The sequence below is a fragment of the Chlorocebus sabaeus genome, chromosome 11, assembly GCF_047675955.1.
Source record: "Chlorocebus sabaeus isolate Y175 chromosome 11, mChlSab1.0.hap1, whole genome shotgun sequence".
In the NCBI taxonomy this organism is placed as follows: Eukaryota; Metazoa; Chordata; class Mammalia; order Primates; family Cercopithecidae; genus Chlorocebus; species Chlorocebus sabaeus.
This window is the reverse complement of record NC_132914.1, coordinates 54,644,171-54,660,169: the sequence shown is the minus strand read 5'-3', so window position 1 is coordinate 54,660,169 and position 15,999 is coordinate 54,644,171. Positions and strand designations below refer to the sequence as shown.

General features: G+C 53.3%; 1 protein-coding gene across 2 annotated transcripts in view; it reads right to left on the bottom strand.

The window, feature by feature from the left end:
* LRP1 (LDL receptor related protein 1) overlaps positions 1-15,785 on the bottom strand; it is an 85,266-nt gene extending 69,481 nt beyond the window's left edge. The window contains exons 1-4 of one of the 2 annotated variants that reach the window (XM_008003739.3): positions 15,226-15,785; positions 5,578-5,700; positions 2,658-2,795; positions 353-472 (exon numbers count right to left, since the gene is read on the bottom strand). In XM_008003739.3, coding sequence (XP_008001930.3) covers positions 353-472; positions 2,658-2,795; positions 5,578-5,700; positions 15,226-15,292 — 448 coding nt within the window. In that variant the 5' untranslated portion in view covers positions 15,293-15,785. The remainder of the gene's footprint in view (positions 1-352; positions 473-2,657; positions 2,796-5,577; positions 5,701-15,225) is intronic. The other variant, XM_073020874.1, reaches the window with a different exon arrangement.
* Between the last annotated feature and the right edge of the window lie 214 nt (positions 15,786-15,999).

Here is a 15,999-nt window from a genome sequence, read left to right as displayed (position 1 = left end):
GAAAGAGAGAGAGCAAACTGATAACAGAGTTGAACTCCAGGGAGAAGGGAAGGGGACCAGAATTGAGGGGGATTTGTCAAAGGGGACTTTGGTTTTATCTGTTAATGCTTCAGTTTTTTACAACAGAAAAATTTACATATAAACTATAATTTTAAGGTGAATTTTTAAAAGTCTGGTGGAAGCAAATGGTTAGAGCTCACAGTCATGCCCTGGGGTGGTGGCACCCCCTCTCTTGCACCTTCCTTCTAGTTTCTTATTCCAGCCAGGCTCCCTACCCCTCTCTGCCCCTCCCTGCCCACCTCAACTGGCCACTGGCACACACACATGCACACAGGCATATGCAATCACATACCTTTGCAGGTCTTGCTGTCTGCCTGAAGCTGAAAGCTGCTGTTGCAGTAGCAGGTGGGCCCATCGAGTGTGGGGACACAATGGTGCTGGCAGCCCAGGCGAGAGCAGTTGCCTCGCAGCTCTGTGTGGGGGCAGGAGAGACACATTCAGGTCACCAGATCTGGCACCCGCACACAGGCCACACCCTTCCCCTAAACCCAGTCAACCTTCAGAAACCACTTCTAAGGGCTGCAGTGTCAGAGATGGAAGGGGCCTTAGGACGCATCTACCATATTTCACAAGTGAAGAAACTGATGCCCAGAGAGGCTATAAGAAAAGCCTAAGGTCACACAGCAAGTGATGGCTTAGAACCCACATGTCCCTATTCTGGATGTTCTGGGCTACCTCTGTCCCCATTGAGAGGGGTTCTAGCACTTTGTTGGGGTCAACAGGAAGAGGGGACAGTGAGTCTTATCTCTTTCATATGCCTCTTGTCCACACTGCCTGGAGATTACAATGTTGGCTTCAGCTGGGGCTGAAGATTGGGCATGGAATTGTGTCTGTCCCCACAGGATCCCAGCTCTGGCCTGGAAGCACCCGTCTAACTCATCCCCCAAGCCCTAGAGGCCTCAGAGAGAAGACCTAAGGCCCAGGTAGAGGACGGGAAGGAGGAGCAAAACTGGTTCCCTCTGGATTCTTTTCTAATCTTTCTCCTGCCACTGACCCACTTCCACAGGGGAGACAGAAGGGAATGAGACAGGAGGGGGGAGAGGTGGGAGAGCAGTTGCCCCCCCTAGACCAGCGACCCAGTTAATGGCCTTGCGTGGGGCCAGGCAGCCTGGTCACAAAGACCCCTTTGTCCAGCGGCCTCACACCCTGGCTTCCCCCTCCACCCCCACCTAGGAGAGAGAGCCGCCCAAGATGCTAAGACGTTTAGAGGCACTAAGCCTGCCAGGAAGAGTTGGGATGGGGGGCCAAACCCCAGCAATTCTTTCTCCTCCCCACTTCCACCCGAGAGCCATTCGTGCTGCCTGCCCAGCCTTCCTCCACAGAGGGGGAAAATATCATTTGCTCTGGAAAACCTAGAAAAGAGTAACTTTTCTGGGTATAGGATGAGGGGATGAGGAGGCCAATTTCTGTAATATCAGAGAAGGAGGTTCAGACCTGAGGTTTTTGAAGTTCTCTGTTGTTTTAGAGACTGTAAAGGTACTCAAAAGGAAGCAAACTTGAACACACACCACCCGAGAGGAAGGGGTGCACGTTGTCATTTAAGTCAGCCCCCAGGCCCACATTCTGCATCCTGTCCCAGGAACTTCAGATGAAAACATGCAAAACCAACCAAAGAAAGGGAGAAAAATCTTCCACAAACTCCCTTGCTCCATCCTCCCTGCTCCTAGTGAACAGGATCCAGACGAGTCTCCTCCCACAGACAGATGTTTTCTCGGGCACACAGCACAGGACGCTGCCCCCACACCCAAGCACAGCCCCTCCCCTAGGGCCACGCTCATGGCCTCTCAAAGCCTCATGGCCTCTCAAAGCTGGCCTCTTGCTCTGGGCCCGGACCCCGAGGACAAGAGAAGGGAGAAGCCATTATTCCCTAACATGCAGGCTTGAGGCTCTTCCTCCCCCGACACGACTCTCAAATGCTCACGCTGTGACCGGACTCTCCATGGCCCACAGGGCCCTTTGGGGTAAAGACTGTAGAGCTGGTGACCTGAGCCACAGGCTGGAAGCAGTCTGACTTATCATCCTAATGTTCCCACCTCGGCCTGAATGGTTTTCCTATCAACCACCTCAGACAGTCCAGACTGTCAGAGAGGGAGGGACCAAGGCAGCTTTAGGGCCCCCCAAAGATCTGCAGCTCCTGGGGGATGCCTTCTAGGGCACCCATAGGGGTGGCAGGTGGACTAAACTAGATTGCTAAGCTTTAGTCACAGCACCTCTGCTCCTCCCTGTGTTCACACTCAGGCTTCATGCAGAAAACCTTTTGAAGAAAGGATCATACTATTTTAAAAAATGTATGAAAACACTGATCTCTCATCTTACAGAAGAAAAACTACAACCTGTAGAGCGGTAGTGACTAGTCCGAGAACACAGAGCCAGAGGGAAGTGCCCAGGCTAGGGCCCACGGCTGAGGCCCACAGGGCTGTCTGACCAAGCTCCAGGCCCACGGGGCACATCAATTTCATCTGCTCTCTGAAGGCAAATCTAGGCAGGGGACCAGGACAAGGCCTCATCCCCACTGAAGGTGCCAGGACAGTCCTCGGAAGGTGGGCTGGCAACATGCTGCATCCACACAGGAGAGTAGAGAGTGGAAAAGTCCTTACCTCGGCAGTGGGGCCCCTCATCTGAGCCGTCCATGCAGTCCTGGACTCCATTGCAGAGGCGAGACATGGGAACACACAGCTCGGTACCCAGGCAGTTATGCTCGTTCGGCTGGCATCGCTGGGCCTTGCTCTGTGGACCTGAGGGCAGACAGAAGGGTGGGTATGAACAAGCTGGCTATGGTGGCTCTCTGGCCATCTGTTCACTGGGGACGAGGGGAGATAAAACTGGGGTTTCAGATCTCAGGAGGTCTCAGGGCTAGTTAGACTCTTCCACCTAGAACTCTGTTACAGCATTCCCCACAGTAGTCACACACCTGTAGGCAAACAGGCGGAGGTAGAAACTAGGCCTTCAGCAAAGAGTCCACCCCCGCAATGTCCCATACCTATGGACCCCAATGCCTCAACATTCTATGCTCAGGAGACAGGCTAAGGACAGCCTGGTTTTTTATGGTGACTGAGGTCAGTAAAAGGTTTTGATGATGCCGGGAGTGATGGCTCCTGCTTGTAATCCTAGCCCTTTGGGAGGCTGAGGTGGGCAGATCACTTGAGGTCAAGAGTTCAAGATGAGCCTGGCCAACATGGTGAAACCCCGTCTCTACTAAAAATGCAAAAAATTAGCCAGGTATGGTGGCATGCACCTGTAGTCCCAGCTACTCGGGAGGCTGAGGCATGAGAATCGCTTGAACCCAGGAGGCAGAAGTTGCAGTGAGCTGAGATTGCACCACTGCACTCCAGCCTGGATGACAGAGTGAGATCTGTCTCAAAACAAACAAACAAAAACAGGTTTTGATGAGCTGAGGGAAGCAGAATCCATGGCAGAGAAACTCCAATGATAAAGAAAAACTCCTTCCCGTAGCTCCCAGTTTGCAGAACCCAGGGCCAAGAGTGGTACCAAATCTTCTAGACCTTCACTGTCCAATACGTAGCCCAGCCACGTGTGGCTATCAAGCACTGGAAAGGCAACAAGTTCAAACTGTAAGTATAAAATGTACACTGGATTTTGATGACTTACCAGAAAAATGCAAAAGATTGCTAATGATTTTATATGAATATACTGTACTAAAGAGATAATAGTTTGGATCTATTGGATAAAATATTCAAATTAATTTCATCTGTTCATTTTTACCTTTTTTATGTGGCTACTAGAAAATTTCAAAATAGCACATGTGGTTTTTAATACATTTCTATTGGACAGCACTATTCTAGACTTCCAACCCCAAAGCGACAGGCCTGATAGAAGGATTTGGGAAGAATCAAAGGTTGTGGTCTGGCCAGGCATGGTGGCTCACGCCTATAGTCCCAGAACTCTGGGAAGCTGTGTCAGGAGGATCAGAGGATCACTTAAGGTCAGGAGTTTGAGATCAGCCAAGGCAACATAATGAGACCCCACTTCCTAAAAAAAAAAAAAAAGAAAAAAAAGAAGGTTGTGACCAACTGGTCATATCATCTCTGGAACTTCCTTTGTTGCTCTGGAGGATGGATGAGATAGAAAGACTACTGTCTATTGGCCCCCAAGCCTGGACATGGTGTGTGAGTGACAGTGTCTATGATCCATGTGTGCCTGGACAGGAGTCCACGTACACAACTGAGGGTGTGGCTGTATAGCATGCAGGGGTGTGTAGTGAGAGTGTATCTGTGTGTCTTTCTGTATGCTGGTGTTTCTGGCCTCAGTATGTGAGTTTCCATGTGAATCAATCTGGGTTTGTGGGTCTGGGGATATCTGTCTGAGTATACAGTGTGTTTCTGCATCCACATTTGAGTGTGACTCTGTGTTACTGGGAGAATGTGTTTGTGCCTTTGGGTGGGAGGTGGGCTCATCAGTGACAGGTGGGTCTGTGTGTGATGTTATGAGTCCAGGGGGTATGAGCGTGAACAGAGTGGTAATGCATATAAGGTGAGGTTTACAGCAAACTGAAGGAAGAATGAACAAAAAGAGCCAGATCTGGCCCTTCTGCATGACTTTCTTTACTTCTAATGCCCAAGAATCAGGGTCAAAAGTGTGGGGGAGCAGGTGGCATCAGACAAGAAGAGACTCCAGGCTGAAGCACTCCGCCATACATATACTCGCTGAATACCCCTGGCCCCCACCCTCCAGGGCAGAGTGTAGGGGTGAGGCAGAGCCCATTCGTGGCTCCCTTTCCAGCCCTAAAATTACCCCTGATAATTATGGGTGGGGGTGTGGGGACAGGACTCCAGATAGGACTGGAGCAGGATAAAGCCCACGAGAGAGAACAGAGACAGACCTAGGAATGCAGGGTCGCTTTGACCCTGGCCCAGATTAACCAAGAAGGAGAGGGGCTAAAGGTGGAGCCACCAGGACTGTGCCAGCTATCCAGGACTCTGGGGTCCCACCAACAAGTTCTCCACCTCCCTTGGCAGGGCAAAAGCTGGGCGGGGACCTTTCTCCCAGTTAAAACAGCTGCCTCTGATTACACCACTTACTGGGGGCAGGGGAAGGCGGGGGTGGCGGGAAACACACAGGGGTGGGGCTTCTGGTATGGGGCTGAGCAAGTGCCAGTGGCCTCTGGCCTGGGAGCAAAAGGACAGAGGAAGATCTGAGGATCCGACAAGACCTGGGGCCAATCATCAAGGGTCAGGGAGAATGAGAGGGGGAACAAGGGAAGAGCTAGAAGGAAAGGGAGGCCGGGCCATCTTCTAGCAAAGCTGTCAGCCCAGAGAACACTGTCTTGGGGTGCATCACCGGAGGGAGAAATCTGAGGCGCCATTTCTAAGCCCAACAGGCACCACGCGAAGCATTCTGAAGGGGGTAAAGGACAGTTTTAGCTGTGTCATGGACAAATACAATCACTGCGCAAGGTCCATGCCAGGCTAGGGATCAGCTGTCCTCCTCCCAAACATCTGCCAAAGGAAGAGGGATAAGTTAAGGGTTTGGGGAGAAGAATCCAGAAAAGGTACTTACAAATCTCAGGGGCCTCGTCAGATCCATCTGGGCAGTCCCTCTCACCATCACACCGCCAGCCCTTTGAGATACAGGTGATTTGATCTCTGCAGGCAAACTGCTTGGGGCTGCAAGTCTTAGGTGCTAGAGCAAGGAAAGAAAGGGGATATAAATGAAGGGTGGAGGCTGACTCTGTGGCCCTAAAGTTCCTTAGGACTCCTCTTCCTTCCCTAGCATCAGTTTCCATCTGGCCCAGACCCTGAGCCATGGTCTATGTGCCTGGGGGTGTCAGGAGGTGGCTTTGGGTAGTTCCTACACACTGTGTATCTGTGGTGGGGGTGGGGGGATCCAGAAGCACATTTTACTGCACCCCTCCAAGTCCTCTAGGCTGCCTGTTCCTAGGAGTCAGGGTCAAAGCCTTTGCTATTTTTGGTTACTGTGATCAGACATCAGCACCCCCTGGCTTTGATGACAGAGTGATGGTGAAGGGGGGTACATTTAGGCCTTGACGTGTTTTCTCTTTATCTTCCTCTGACTACTACTACAGGCCCAGAGCTGTTCTTATCTAACCTCTCTGCTTCTCTGCCTTCTGGGACGCTCCTGGTCCCCTGACCCATCACCCCATACTTCCCAACCCCTAATCACTAGGCCCCTAGCTGGGAGCAGTGGGGAGGGATGCCTTTCGCACACACAGTAGTTGGAGATGGTATTAGCAGAGGCACAAGAGGGCAAGGCTGGGCAGGAATGGGCAGGATGGAGAGCCCTGCTTCCATCTCCATTTCCTAATTTTTTTTTTTTTTTTTTGAGGCAAGGTCTCACTCTGTCCCCCAGGCTGGAGTGCAGTGGCACAATCTCAGCTCACTGCAACCTCCACCTCCCGGGCTCAAGCAATTCTCCTGCCTCAGCCTCCCCAGTGGCTGCAACTACAGACATGCATCACCATGTCCAGCTAATTTTTGTATTTTTAGTAGAGACGGGGTTTCGCCATGTTGCCCATGCTGGTCTCAAACTCCTGACCTCAGGTGATCCACCTATCTTGTCCTCTCCATTCTCTAAAGACACAGCCTCCCTTGGTTAGACCTCAGGGGTATTTTCAGTAGACATCCTTAGAGGGAAGAAGAACCTAAAGATCTTCAAGATATCAGAATTGGGGAGCAGAGGAAGGGGGATGGCTGAAATGAACTCTAGGAACTGGTTTCAGTCCAGTCAACCTAGTTAGCTACTATATTCAGGACCTCTTGGCCCTACCCTCCCACCCCAACCAGACTTCTTTCACTCCTACCCCATTCTCTTCCCTCATCCCCAAGGAGGAATTAAGAGTGGCGACAAGTAACTCTTTTTTTTTTTTTTTTTTTTTTTTTTTTTTTTGAGATGGAGTTCTGCTCTTATTGCCCAGGCTGGAGTGCAGTGGCGCAATCTTGGCTCACTGCCAATCTTGACTCTGCCTCCCGGGTTCAAGGGATTCTCCTGCCTCAACTTCCTGAGTAGTTGGGATTACAGGCATGCGCCACCACGTGCAGCTAATTTTGTATTTTTAGTAGAGACAGGGTTTCTCCATGTTGGTCAGGCTGGTCTCGAACTCCCGATCTCAGCTGATCCATCTGTCTCAGCCTCCCAAAGTGCTGGGATTACAGGAGTGAGCCACTGTGCCTGGCTGACAACTAACTCTTGTTGTGGGCTCAGTATGTGCCAAGAACTGTGGTAAAGCAGTTTTTTCCATTATCATCTTATTTAATCCCCTCCACAGTATGACAAAGTGGGGACAACTAATACCACCATTTCACAGATGAAGAAATTGAGCCAGGTGACTTGGCCAGGGTCAAATAGCTGGCAAGTGACAAAACCAGGACTCAGACCAGCTAAGCTGACTCCAAACTCTGAACCAGTGAAATCCGCACCAGACCTCCCATTCCTGCTCCTCCCAACCTCTATCACCACATCCTTCACAGGAGGAACAGTCACCCACCCCTTCTCCCCCACCCAAGGCTGGGCTCCCAGTCTCCCGGCCTTTCGTGCCTTTTCCTCAGCCTGTGCCATCGCATTTCTATTCTGCTGGCACACACTGAAGGCCAGCTCTATGCCAGGCACTGCACTAGGCATCAGGGTGCCAAGGAGGGTGAGATGACCCTCTGCCCCGCAGAAGCCAGAGTCGCCTGAGAAGACAGCTGTACCCAACTAATGCAAATGCAGGGCAGAGACAGAAGTATAAGGAAAATGTCAGGGGGGTTCAGAGGAGGCAGGGAGTCTGATGGGAGCCACACCGAGATGTCCTCCCTCCTAACCCCCACCGCTGGCAGGGGGGACTGCACTCAGGCCCCTGGCCAAAATGACCGAGTTCAGGAAACACATCAAGGATGGCCTAGCCAGGCTCCCCCTTCAGCCCCCCTCTCCTGGCCCCCACCCTGAGCCTGGAATAAAGGCCCCTTGAGGAGGTGGATAATGCTGAGTTCATTGCCCCACTGGGCCAGCTGTGAGGTCTTCCCGGGAAACACAGCCCGCCAGCCTAGTTAGCATGCCGGAGAACTGTCCGCTTCCCCTGACCAGCCGTGGCCGGCTGAGGGGGAAGAGGGGGGCTGGAATGGGACTCAGAGGCAGATGGGATGTTTGGAACCCAGAAACAGACCCCCGTGCCACCCACCTGGGACTTGGTCCATGCCGTGGCTCCTCCCAGGGGCAGAGCGCACAGCCAAGGCCTGAGGTCACCGGGTGGTCACCTAACCTCCCCTCCATTTCACATCCCAGCCATGGTGCCCCCTCCTTTAGCCTTCAGTGAGTCCCCCCGCTGTCCCCCACCCCCATTTTTGGCCTGAACTCCACAGAGGAAACAGCAGCTGGCAAACTCCAAAAGCTGGAATGAGAGAGATTCACAAACCAGATGTGCTCTTGCAGGGAGGGGATGGGGGATGGGGCAAGTGAAAGGAAGAGGAGGGACCAGGCCCCTATCCCACAGCAGCACCAGGAGAGGGGGCCACATCTCCTGAGGGCCTGGCCAGCACAAGGATTGCAGAGAGATACGTGAAAGAACTTCCTGTCAGGGCTGATGTTGAAGGCCCCAGGAATCTGGAGTGAGAAGGCTAAGGCCTGTCTTTGATTTCCTTCAGTGGGAGAGGGAAGAAAGAAACAAATAAACGACTTTGGGGCAGTCTACACAGCCAAGGGAAGCCTCACTCAGAGCTGGGAGGGAGCCGTGATGGGGGTGGGGTAGGACACTTATCATCTGCTTAGAGGGAAAGCCAACCCCACTCCCCTCAGCAGAGCCTTCTGTGTCTGAATCCAGCACCCAGAAAACCCACCTTTGCGGCCTGCAGTTTAGATGAGAGAACAACATCGCGCTAAGGCCTTCCCGCCTCCTGGCCCGCATGAGAGAACCTTGCAGTCTCCATGACTGATAGGAGCTAACCCTTTCACCTTGCTAACCACCAGCCACTGATTGGAAATACAGTAACTATTAACTCACTTAGTTCCTACAACCCTGTGAGGTGGGTGCCCTTGCAACCCCCATCTCACACATGAGGAAGCTGAGGCACAGAGTGACGGTAACTAAGCGGTGGTTTCCTCATTGGCCATGGAATGGAGCCAGGTTAAGAAAGGAAACCAGGCCAGGCACGGTGGCTCACGCCTGTAATCCCAGTACTTTGGGAGGCCAAGGCGGGCGGACCACGAGATCAGAAGATCGAGATCATTCTGGCTAACGCGGTGAAATCCCGTCTCTACTAAAAATACAAAAAATTAGCTGGGCGTGGTGGTGGGCACCTGTAGTCCCAGCTACTTGGGAGGCTGAGGCAGGTGAACCAGGGAGGCAGAGCTTGCAGTGAACTGAGATCACACCACTGCACTCCAGCCTGGCAACAGAGAGAGAAAGATAAAGAAAGGAAAGAAAGAAAGGGAGGGAGGGAGGGAGTGAGAGAGGGAGGGAGGGAGGGAGGGAGGAAGGAAGGAAGGAAGGAAGGAAGGAAGGAAGGAAGGAAGGAAGGAAGGAAGGAAGGAAGGAAGGAAACCAGCTGGGCGCAGTGGCTCCCGCCTGTAGTACCAGTACTTTGAGAGGTGGAGGCGGAGATGGGCAGATCACTTGAGGTCAGGAGTTCGAGATCAGCCTGGGCAACATGGTGAAACCCCGTCTCCACTAAAAATACAAAAATTAGCGGGAGGTGGAGGTTGCGGTAAGCAGATATTGTGCCATTGCACTCCAGCCTGGGTGATGGAGTGAGATTCTGTCTCAAAAGCAAAACAAAACAAAAACAAAAAACAAGGAAGGGAAATTACAGGGAGCACGCTGTCGTTCTCTGGCCCTGGCAGTGGGGAGAGGATTATGAGGGGTGGCCTTCAGGGCTCCTCAGAGAGGAGGGGAGGGCACAGAGGAGAGAGAGAGGAGCAAGAATGGGACAGAGGAAGGGGAAGACAGGCAGGAGAAGGAGGAGAGAACTAGAGAGGAAGGAGAGCGAGTGAGTTTGGAGGAAGAACACCAGGACACAGGGGCCGTCTGTTCTCAGCTTTGCCTGAAGATGAATGTGACTGCCATGCTAACTTGGCCAACACCCTGCCCCACCCCCCAAACCCAGGCACCCAGCCCAGCCATGGCCCCCAGGGCCACCAAACTGGAGCCAGGGCAGGAGGTGTAGAGTTGGGTGTGCGTCCAGACACAACACAGACCCCACTGCCCTGCTTGAGCCTTGGCTGTCATCCTCTGTCCCATTCTGGGACCTTAGGGGTGGGGAAATGGGGTGAGAATTCCTGGCCAGAGAAGGTGACAGCGAAGTCCAACCCTGAAGGAGTCTTCTCCAGAGGAGGGGAACCCATCCTTTGATACCCCTTGAGGGAGCGAGGGCGAGGGCGAGGAAGAGAGTTAAGACCTTAGAGGTGCTTCTTAAAGGACAAGGAGACTCAGGGACTGCAAAAGCATGACAGGGACCCTTGGGGCCCTGTTTAAGAGTGGACACAGCAGAAGGAGAGATAGGCTCCCCTCTGAGATAGGTGAGAGGGGGGTTTTTGAAAGGGAACCACAGGATATAGCTAAGGGAACAGAGTTGGGGGAGGATGCTCAAGGGGGCGGGGACAGAGCCTGCAGGAATCTGAATTTTCAACCCTATGGGGGTGGGGCAGCAAGGGCCTCCCAAACCCAAACCGAGAGGTTTTCATTGAATTTTATGTTATTTGGGTGTTGCCCGGTGGCTCCTTCCTGAGGCTCAGACACATTTTTGTCATTCCTGAGTCTGGGCCTCTGCTTTGCGGCCTGGACAGACAGACAGACAGGGTGGCTTGGACAGCCAGGGGAGGGGAAGGGTCTCCGCTTCCATTCTGAGTCAATATTGACGCAGCAGGACATTAGCCTGACCCGTGACCTCCCCCACCAGCTTTTCCTTTCCCCACAAATAAAAGCCAGACCCCCAGAAGGCCTCCAGAGGTCACTATATCACTCACCAGGCATTTCTAAGCCTCCCCTCCTTCTCCCCCCACCCCAGCCACACACAGCTTATGCTCACCAGAGTAAAAGCTCCAAGCTCTTGACTCACTCCTTACATTTTTCTCCAGTTCTTAGGCTCCTGGTCAGGAGGAAGTTCTGCCAGAAGTCTAACCTCCCTCCTTCCTTCTGAAATACCTCCTTTCTCCCTCCTAGCCCACAAAGGGTATCAAGTTCTTTTCTTCCAGAAACATTCTCTCCAAAACCCATTCCCCAAATTAGTGGAGGGGGAAGAAGAAAGAGGAAGTCGGAGGAAAGTGGAGAGGAAACTTTTGGTGCTGAACTGGACACTGGGTCTGGCCAGGAAGGGGGAAAAATAGCCAAAACAGAGGGGAGGGAGCTAGGGGGTAAGTGGGAAAGCCCCAAGAGACTCTTGCTCCCAAGAAGCTTTTGGGATACCAAGAGGCCTAGACGTGGGTAAATGGAGATAGGCAGAGAAAAATAAGACAAGTTACAGAGACGCAGAAAGAAGGGCAGATAATGTCACAAAGGTTTGGCAGTAAGAGATGAACCGAGAGGGTGAGAGACAGAGAGTTTCTAAAAAGCCAAGACAGCGCACACTAATGAGAGACAGACAGAAAGACAGACAGACAGGCAGAAAAGCCAGGAAGGGGGCTCAGTCCAGAAATTGCCAAGGCGATGACACAGTTGTCCTGGGATGAACCCAGAGAATGACTACCCCATTGGGCCTAGGGTAGGGTGGGAGCAAGATCTGTCCTAGCTTGGAGAGACAGTGTCGGTCCTAGGCAGTGCCGGATGCAAGGGAGACCCAGAATAGGGACCACTACCACCCCTGGAGTCAGAAGGGTAGAAAGGAGGAAGGAAAATGGAGCTCTTCCGTCAGGGAAGCTAAGGCCTGGGGGGAGAGGCTCTTATCTCCCCTGGGGGAGCAAGAGGGACCACTTTCCACATACACCCCTCACCTCTTTCCCAGGGAGGGTTTATATTGGTGCCTGAGGCCATGGCACCGGAAACACTCCAAAGCCAACTGCTTCCTTCTCCAAACAATGCAGGATCCTGCTAACCAGGCTGAAATCTGGGACAGCAGGGGGAGGCAGGTTCTCTACTGCTCAAATCCAGCACCACCAAGTCAGGGGCCTTCCCACAGTACCGTTCAACTGCATCCAGGTGCCTCAAGAGCAATAAGCCCACACCCAGAGCTGGAGGACCTGAAAGGTAGAGAGTCTAAGGAGCAAGGAGGACCCTGAGAAGAGAGTACTGGGAGGGAATAAAACTAGGCTTTGGGGTTCTGATGTGCAAGGTCTCACACTGCAGCAGGAGGAGAGAGAGTTAGACTTGAGTAAGGAAGGGCTTCCCAAAAGGTAAGGAAGGGGTTTTGAAGAATGGGGGCATCTGGACAGGAACTGACTGGCCAGAACCTGGGCTATCATCCTTTGGGAGGCTCAGTGATGGAAGGGTGGTTGAGGGTTAAAAAAAAAAAAAAATGGAGAAAATGAAGAGAGGAGAGAGAACAAGAGAACAAGATCGGAAGAAAAAGATGTCTAGTGAAGCAGCCCTAAACATCAAAATATCCCTCCAACCCCAAAATGAATTTCTTACACATTCTTGCTTTAAAAGACAGTGAGGCAAAGGGAGACGTTTAGGATGTGAGTCTGATCAGGGAGAAAGGAGTTTGGAACTTTCTCTCAGGGATCCAGGACGCTAACAGCCCAGCTTCGTAACTCACTTCCACTGTACCTACTCTAGTAACTGGTAATATGCTGGCTCAAGGGGGTGGGTGGAGAAAGGTCAGGAAAAAGGGAGGGAGGAAGTCAGCCTTATTCTCTGAGCTGTATCTGTCTGGGGGTACCCTCCCCACTAGAAAATGTTCACAATCTCAGCAGGGCCCTCAATAGTCCCGCTTCCCATTCTCCACCCCATCTTTCTCCAATCTCTCCAGCAGCAGGTACACTCAATTTTGTCACTAGTGGGGAGTGATGTTACTCCCCAAAGGGCAGGGGACCCCGGAGGCAGATTCAGACATAGAAGAGAAAGTAGAAGAGGTAGGAAAGCCCCTAGGATTGCTGCCCTGGAGAGAAAGCAGCAAGGCTGTGATAGCAGGAGGAAGATTACATACTAAGTCAGGTGAGCTGGGTCATTTTCATTCTCTGGAAAGTAAACAAGAAAGTTCAGTGTTGATGGACCCCGAGGCAAGAGGGCAGGGGTTAGGGATAAGGGATCCCCTAGGCTGCCTCTGGATGGAGTTGAACTTACATTTCTATGCAATTCTCCTTTCTCACCACCCTGTACCCAAGAGTGGGGTGGAGCTGATTATTTATATTCCCACTCCCAAGGCAGAACCACTGGTGTGTGTTTCGGGAGGGGTCCTCTCCTGGGGTTTCAGATAGTTTGATCTGAGCTGGAGATACAGAGGGCGTATGGGTGAACATTTTAAGAAAGGGTAGGGAGATAGTTAAGGAGAACATGTCCAGTCTCTCTCTTCCACTAACTTGGTGTGGCAAATAGAACTCCTTTAAGGGCCCTGGGAGTGACACTATCTGGGGTCCCTTCCTGACCTTCCTTGCTCTCCACAGACACCCTCTTGCTTCTGCCTAACTCTATCCACCCTCCTTCATGGGGCTTCTGATGGGTCTCTCTCTCTCTCAATTTTTTTTTCTATTCCTCTCAGAAGTGGTTGCAACGCCAATCTCCCTGCCTCAGTTTCCCTTCTCACCTCACAGGGCTGAAAACAAGAGAAAAACACATGATAATGACAGGAGTTATGCACAGATAATGACTGGCTGTGCGATGTGTGGAGGATATTCAGGCAAAGCTCCTCTCCTACTCCGGGGCAGATAATTGGTGGGGTGGGGGTGGGGGGTAGACAGTCCCCAAGAGGGCAGAACTGAGGGCCACTAAATGTGTTTTTTGGGGGGCACAGCTGCTTCCTGACCCTGTAAGTCTCCTCCCCCAATTGAAGCAAGTTAGGGAGAGGGAGGGAGATAATCTGGTTTGAGAAAAACTTTCCCAATCCCACTCTGGCAGGACAGAGGAGGGGGTGTATGATGGTATTGGGCCCAGTTTTGTCTTTGGATGAGAGGGCTAAGATGACAGGAAGGGATGAGATCCCACCCCATCTCAAATCAGGGACCTAGCCCAGCCCAACCCCATGACCCCAGCTTAACGCTTAAAGCTTGGGCAAGACTTGAACCAGTGACTCACAAGTAAGAGAAAAAAAACAGCTGACAAGAAAAGGGAAGAGAGGCACCCCATTTCCCCAAAAGGACGCAGTTCTAGCCTAAGCCTAACTCTGCAATATACAAAATGTGTGTATATGGGATTTTGGGCTTGGAGGGGTGCAGGGAATAAACCCATTTACTAAAGGAGTGTGGGGGCACAGCCATAATCCCCATCCAACCTCCAGCTCTCCTTCCAATCCAACTGTGATGAAGCCAGAAGTCAGGGAGAAGGCAGCCTCCCCCACCCTCCTACCCCAGCATTCCAGGCCATTCTCCAGTCCCCTTCCCCAATGATGACATCTGACGTTTTTTCATCTCAAAGCTCCCAGGAATTAAGAAGGAAAATTCAAAGTCACATAGTATGGCGAGCTCCCCCTCTCTGCCCCCCAACACAGCCCTACCCCAGGCCACTGACAGAGGCCCTGAGAGGGGGAAGAGCCCACTTCAGCACCCAGGCCTCCAGCCGGGGCTCTGGGGTCGATATCACGCCCAAGCAGGGTGCCCTCCCTCTCCCCATCCACAGCCTTCCGGGGCCTGCCTGCCCTGTGCCCAGCAGGGTACCCCTGGCCTGGCTCCCCCTTCGAGCTACAGAGGTCACTGCAAAAAGCCCCCCCACCCCACCCCCACTCCCTTTTGCAGCCGAACATTGCAAATCCGGATTCCTTCACAATTCAGATGGGGGGTGGGGGGGTTGGAGGATGTAGGGGAGGCAGAGGCCCTCCCCGAACAGAGATAGGAAAAGAAGGCCTCTCCTCCCCAGGATCAGAAAAATGGGGATCCCTCTTCTCTGTACCCAGGACTCTCTGGTCTTTGTTTGTGCTGGGGGGCCCACGGAAGCATCATTTGCCCAGGGCCCCCATCCCCCAAATCGGACCCCCATCCCCGCCCCCAGTCGGGCCGCTGCTGTGTCAGCTGGACTGGGATAACAAAAGGCACCCCCTCCCGCGTCTCCCTTCCCCATCCGTACGCAGGAGTGGGGGCTGGGGAGAGGGTGCCCCCAGGGGTCCAAGGGGGACGCGGAATCTCACTCACCGTCGATAGCGGCCGCGACCAGAGCTGAGAGCAGGGGCAGCAGCAGGAGCAACGGCGGGGTCAGCATGGTGTGGGCTGATGCAAGCAGCAGCCCCTTCCCCTCTGGTCCTGCTACTTCTCTCCTTCACCCCCCCAATTGGGGGGTCCCCCTTTTCCTCCTTCCCCCCTCCTCCTTCTCTATTCTTATTCTTTCCTTCGGCAAAGCGCACCAGGGGCGTGGGTGAAGAGGTAGAGTTCCGAGCCCCTTGGGGAGGGCCTGCTGACTGGGGTGCGCCCCCTGCCCCCAAATCCAAACCCTTCACCCCACCCCCCCGCTTCACTCCTCGCTGCTCTTTCCCCCTCCCCGGGCGAAGCTCACAGCCCCATCTCGGAGCCGCCTCCGGCTGCAAAAATGCACAATTGGGAGGAGGCGGGGAGGGGGGGTGGGGGGCGTGGACCGGGTAGGGGAGCCTTTGAAGGGGGCTTGATGGAGCTCTGGGGGTTCCCCTCGTTTCCGCCTCCTCAGTGCATGGGCCTGGAGCTCGCACCGCTGTTCCCTGGACTGAAGTGCCGAGGAGGGGGCTGATGGGGGAGAGGGAGGGGACGGGTAGAGGAGGGAGGGAGGGAAGGGGCGGGGAAAGAAAAAAGGTTGGTGAGGGGGGAGAAAGAGCTACGCGGCAATCCGGTGAGTGCGCATGCGCCGGTTTGACGCGCTGCCCGGGGGAGGGGGACGCGGACCCGCGACCGGGTTAGGAGTTCTGGAAAGCGGTCCGAGCGTGGGGGTCCCGAGGACTC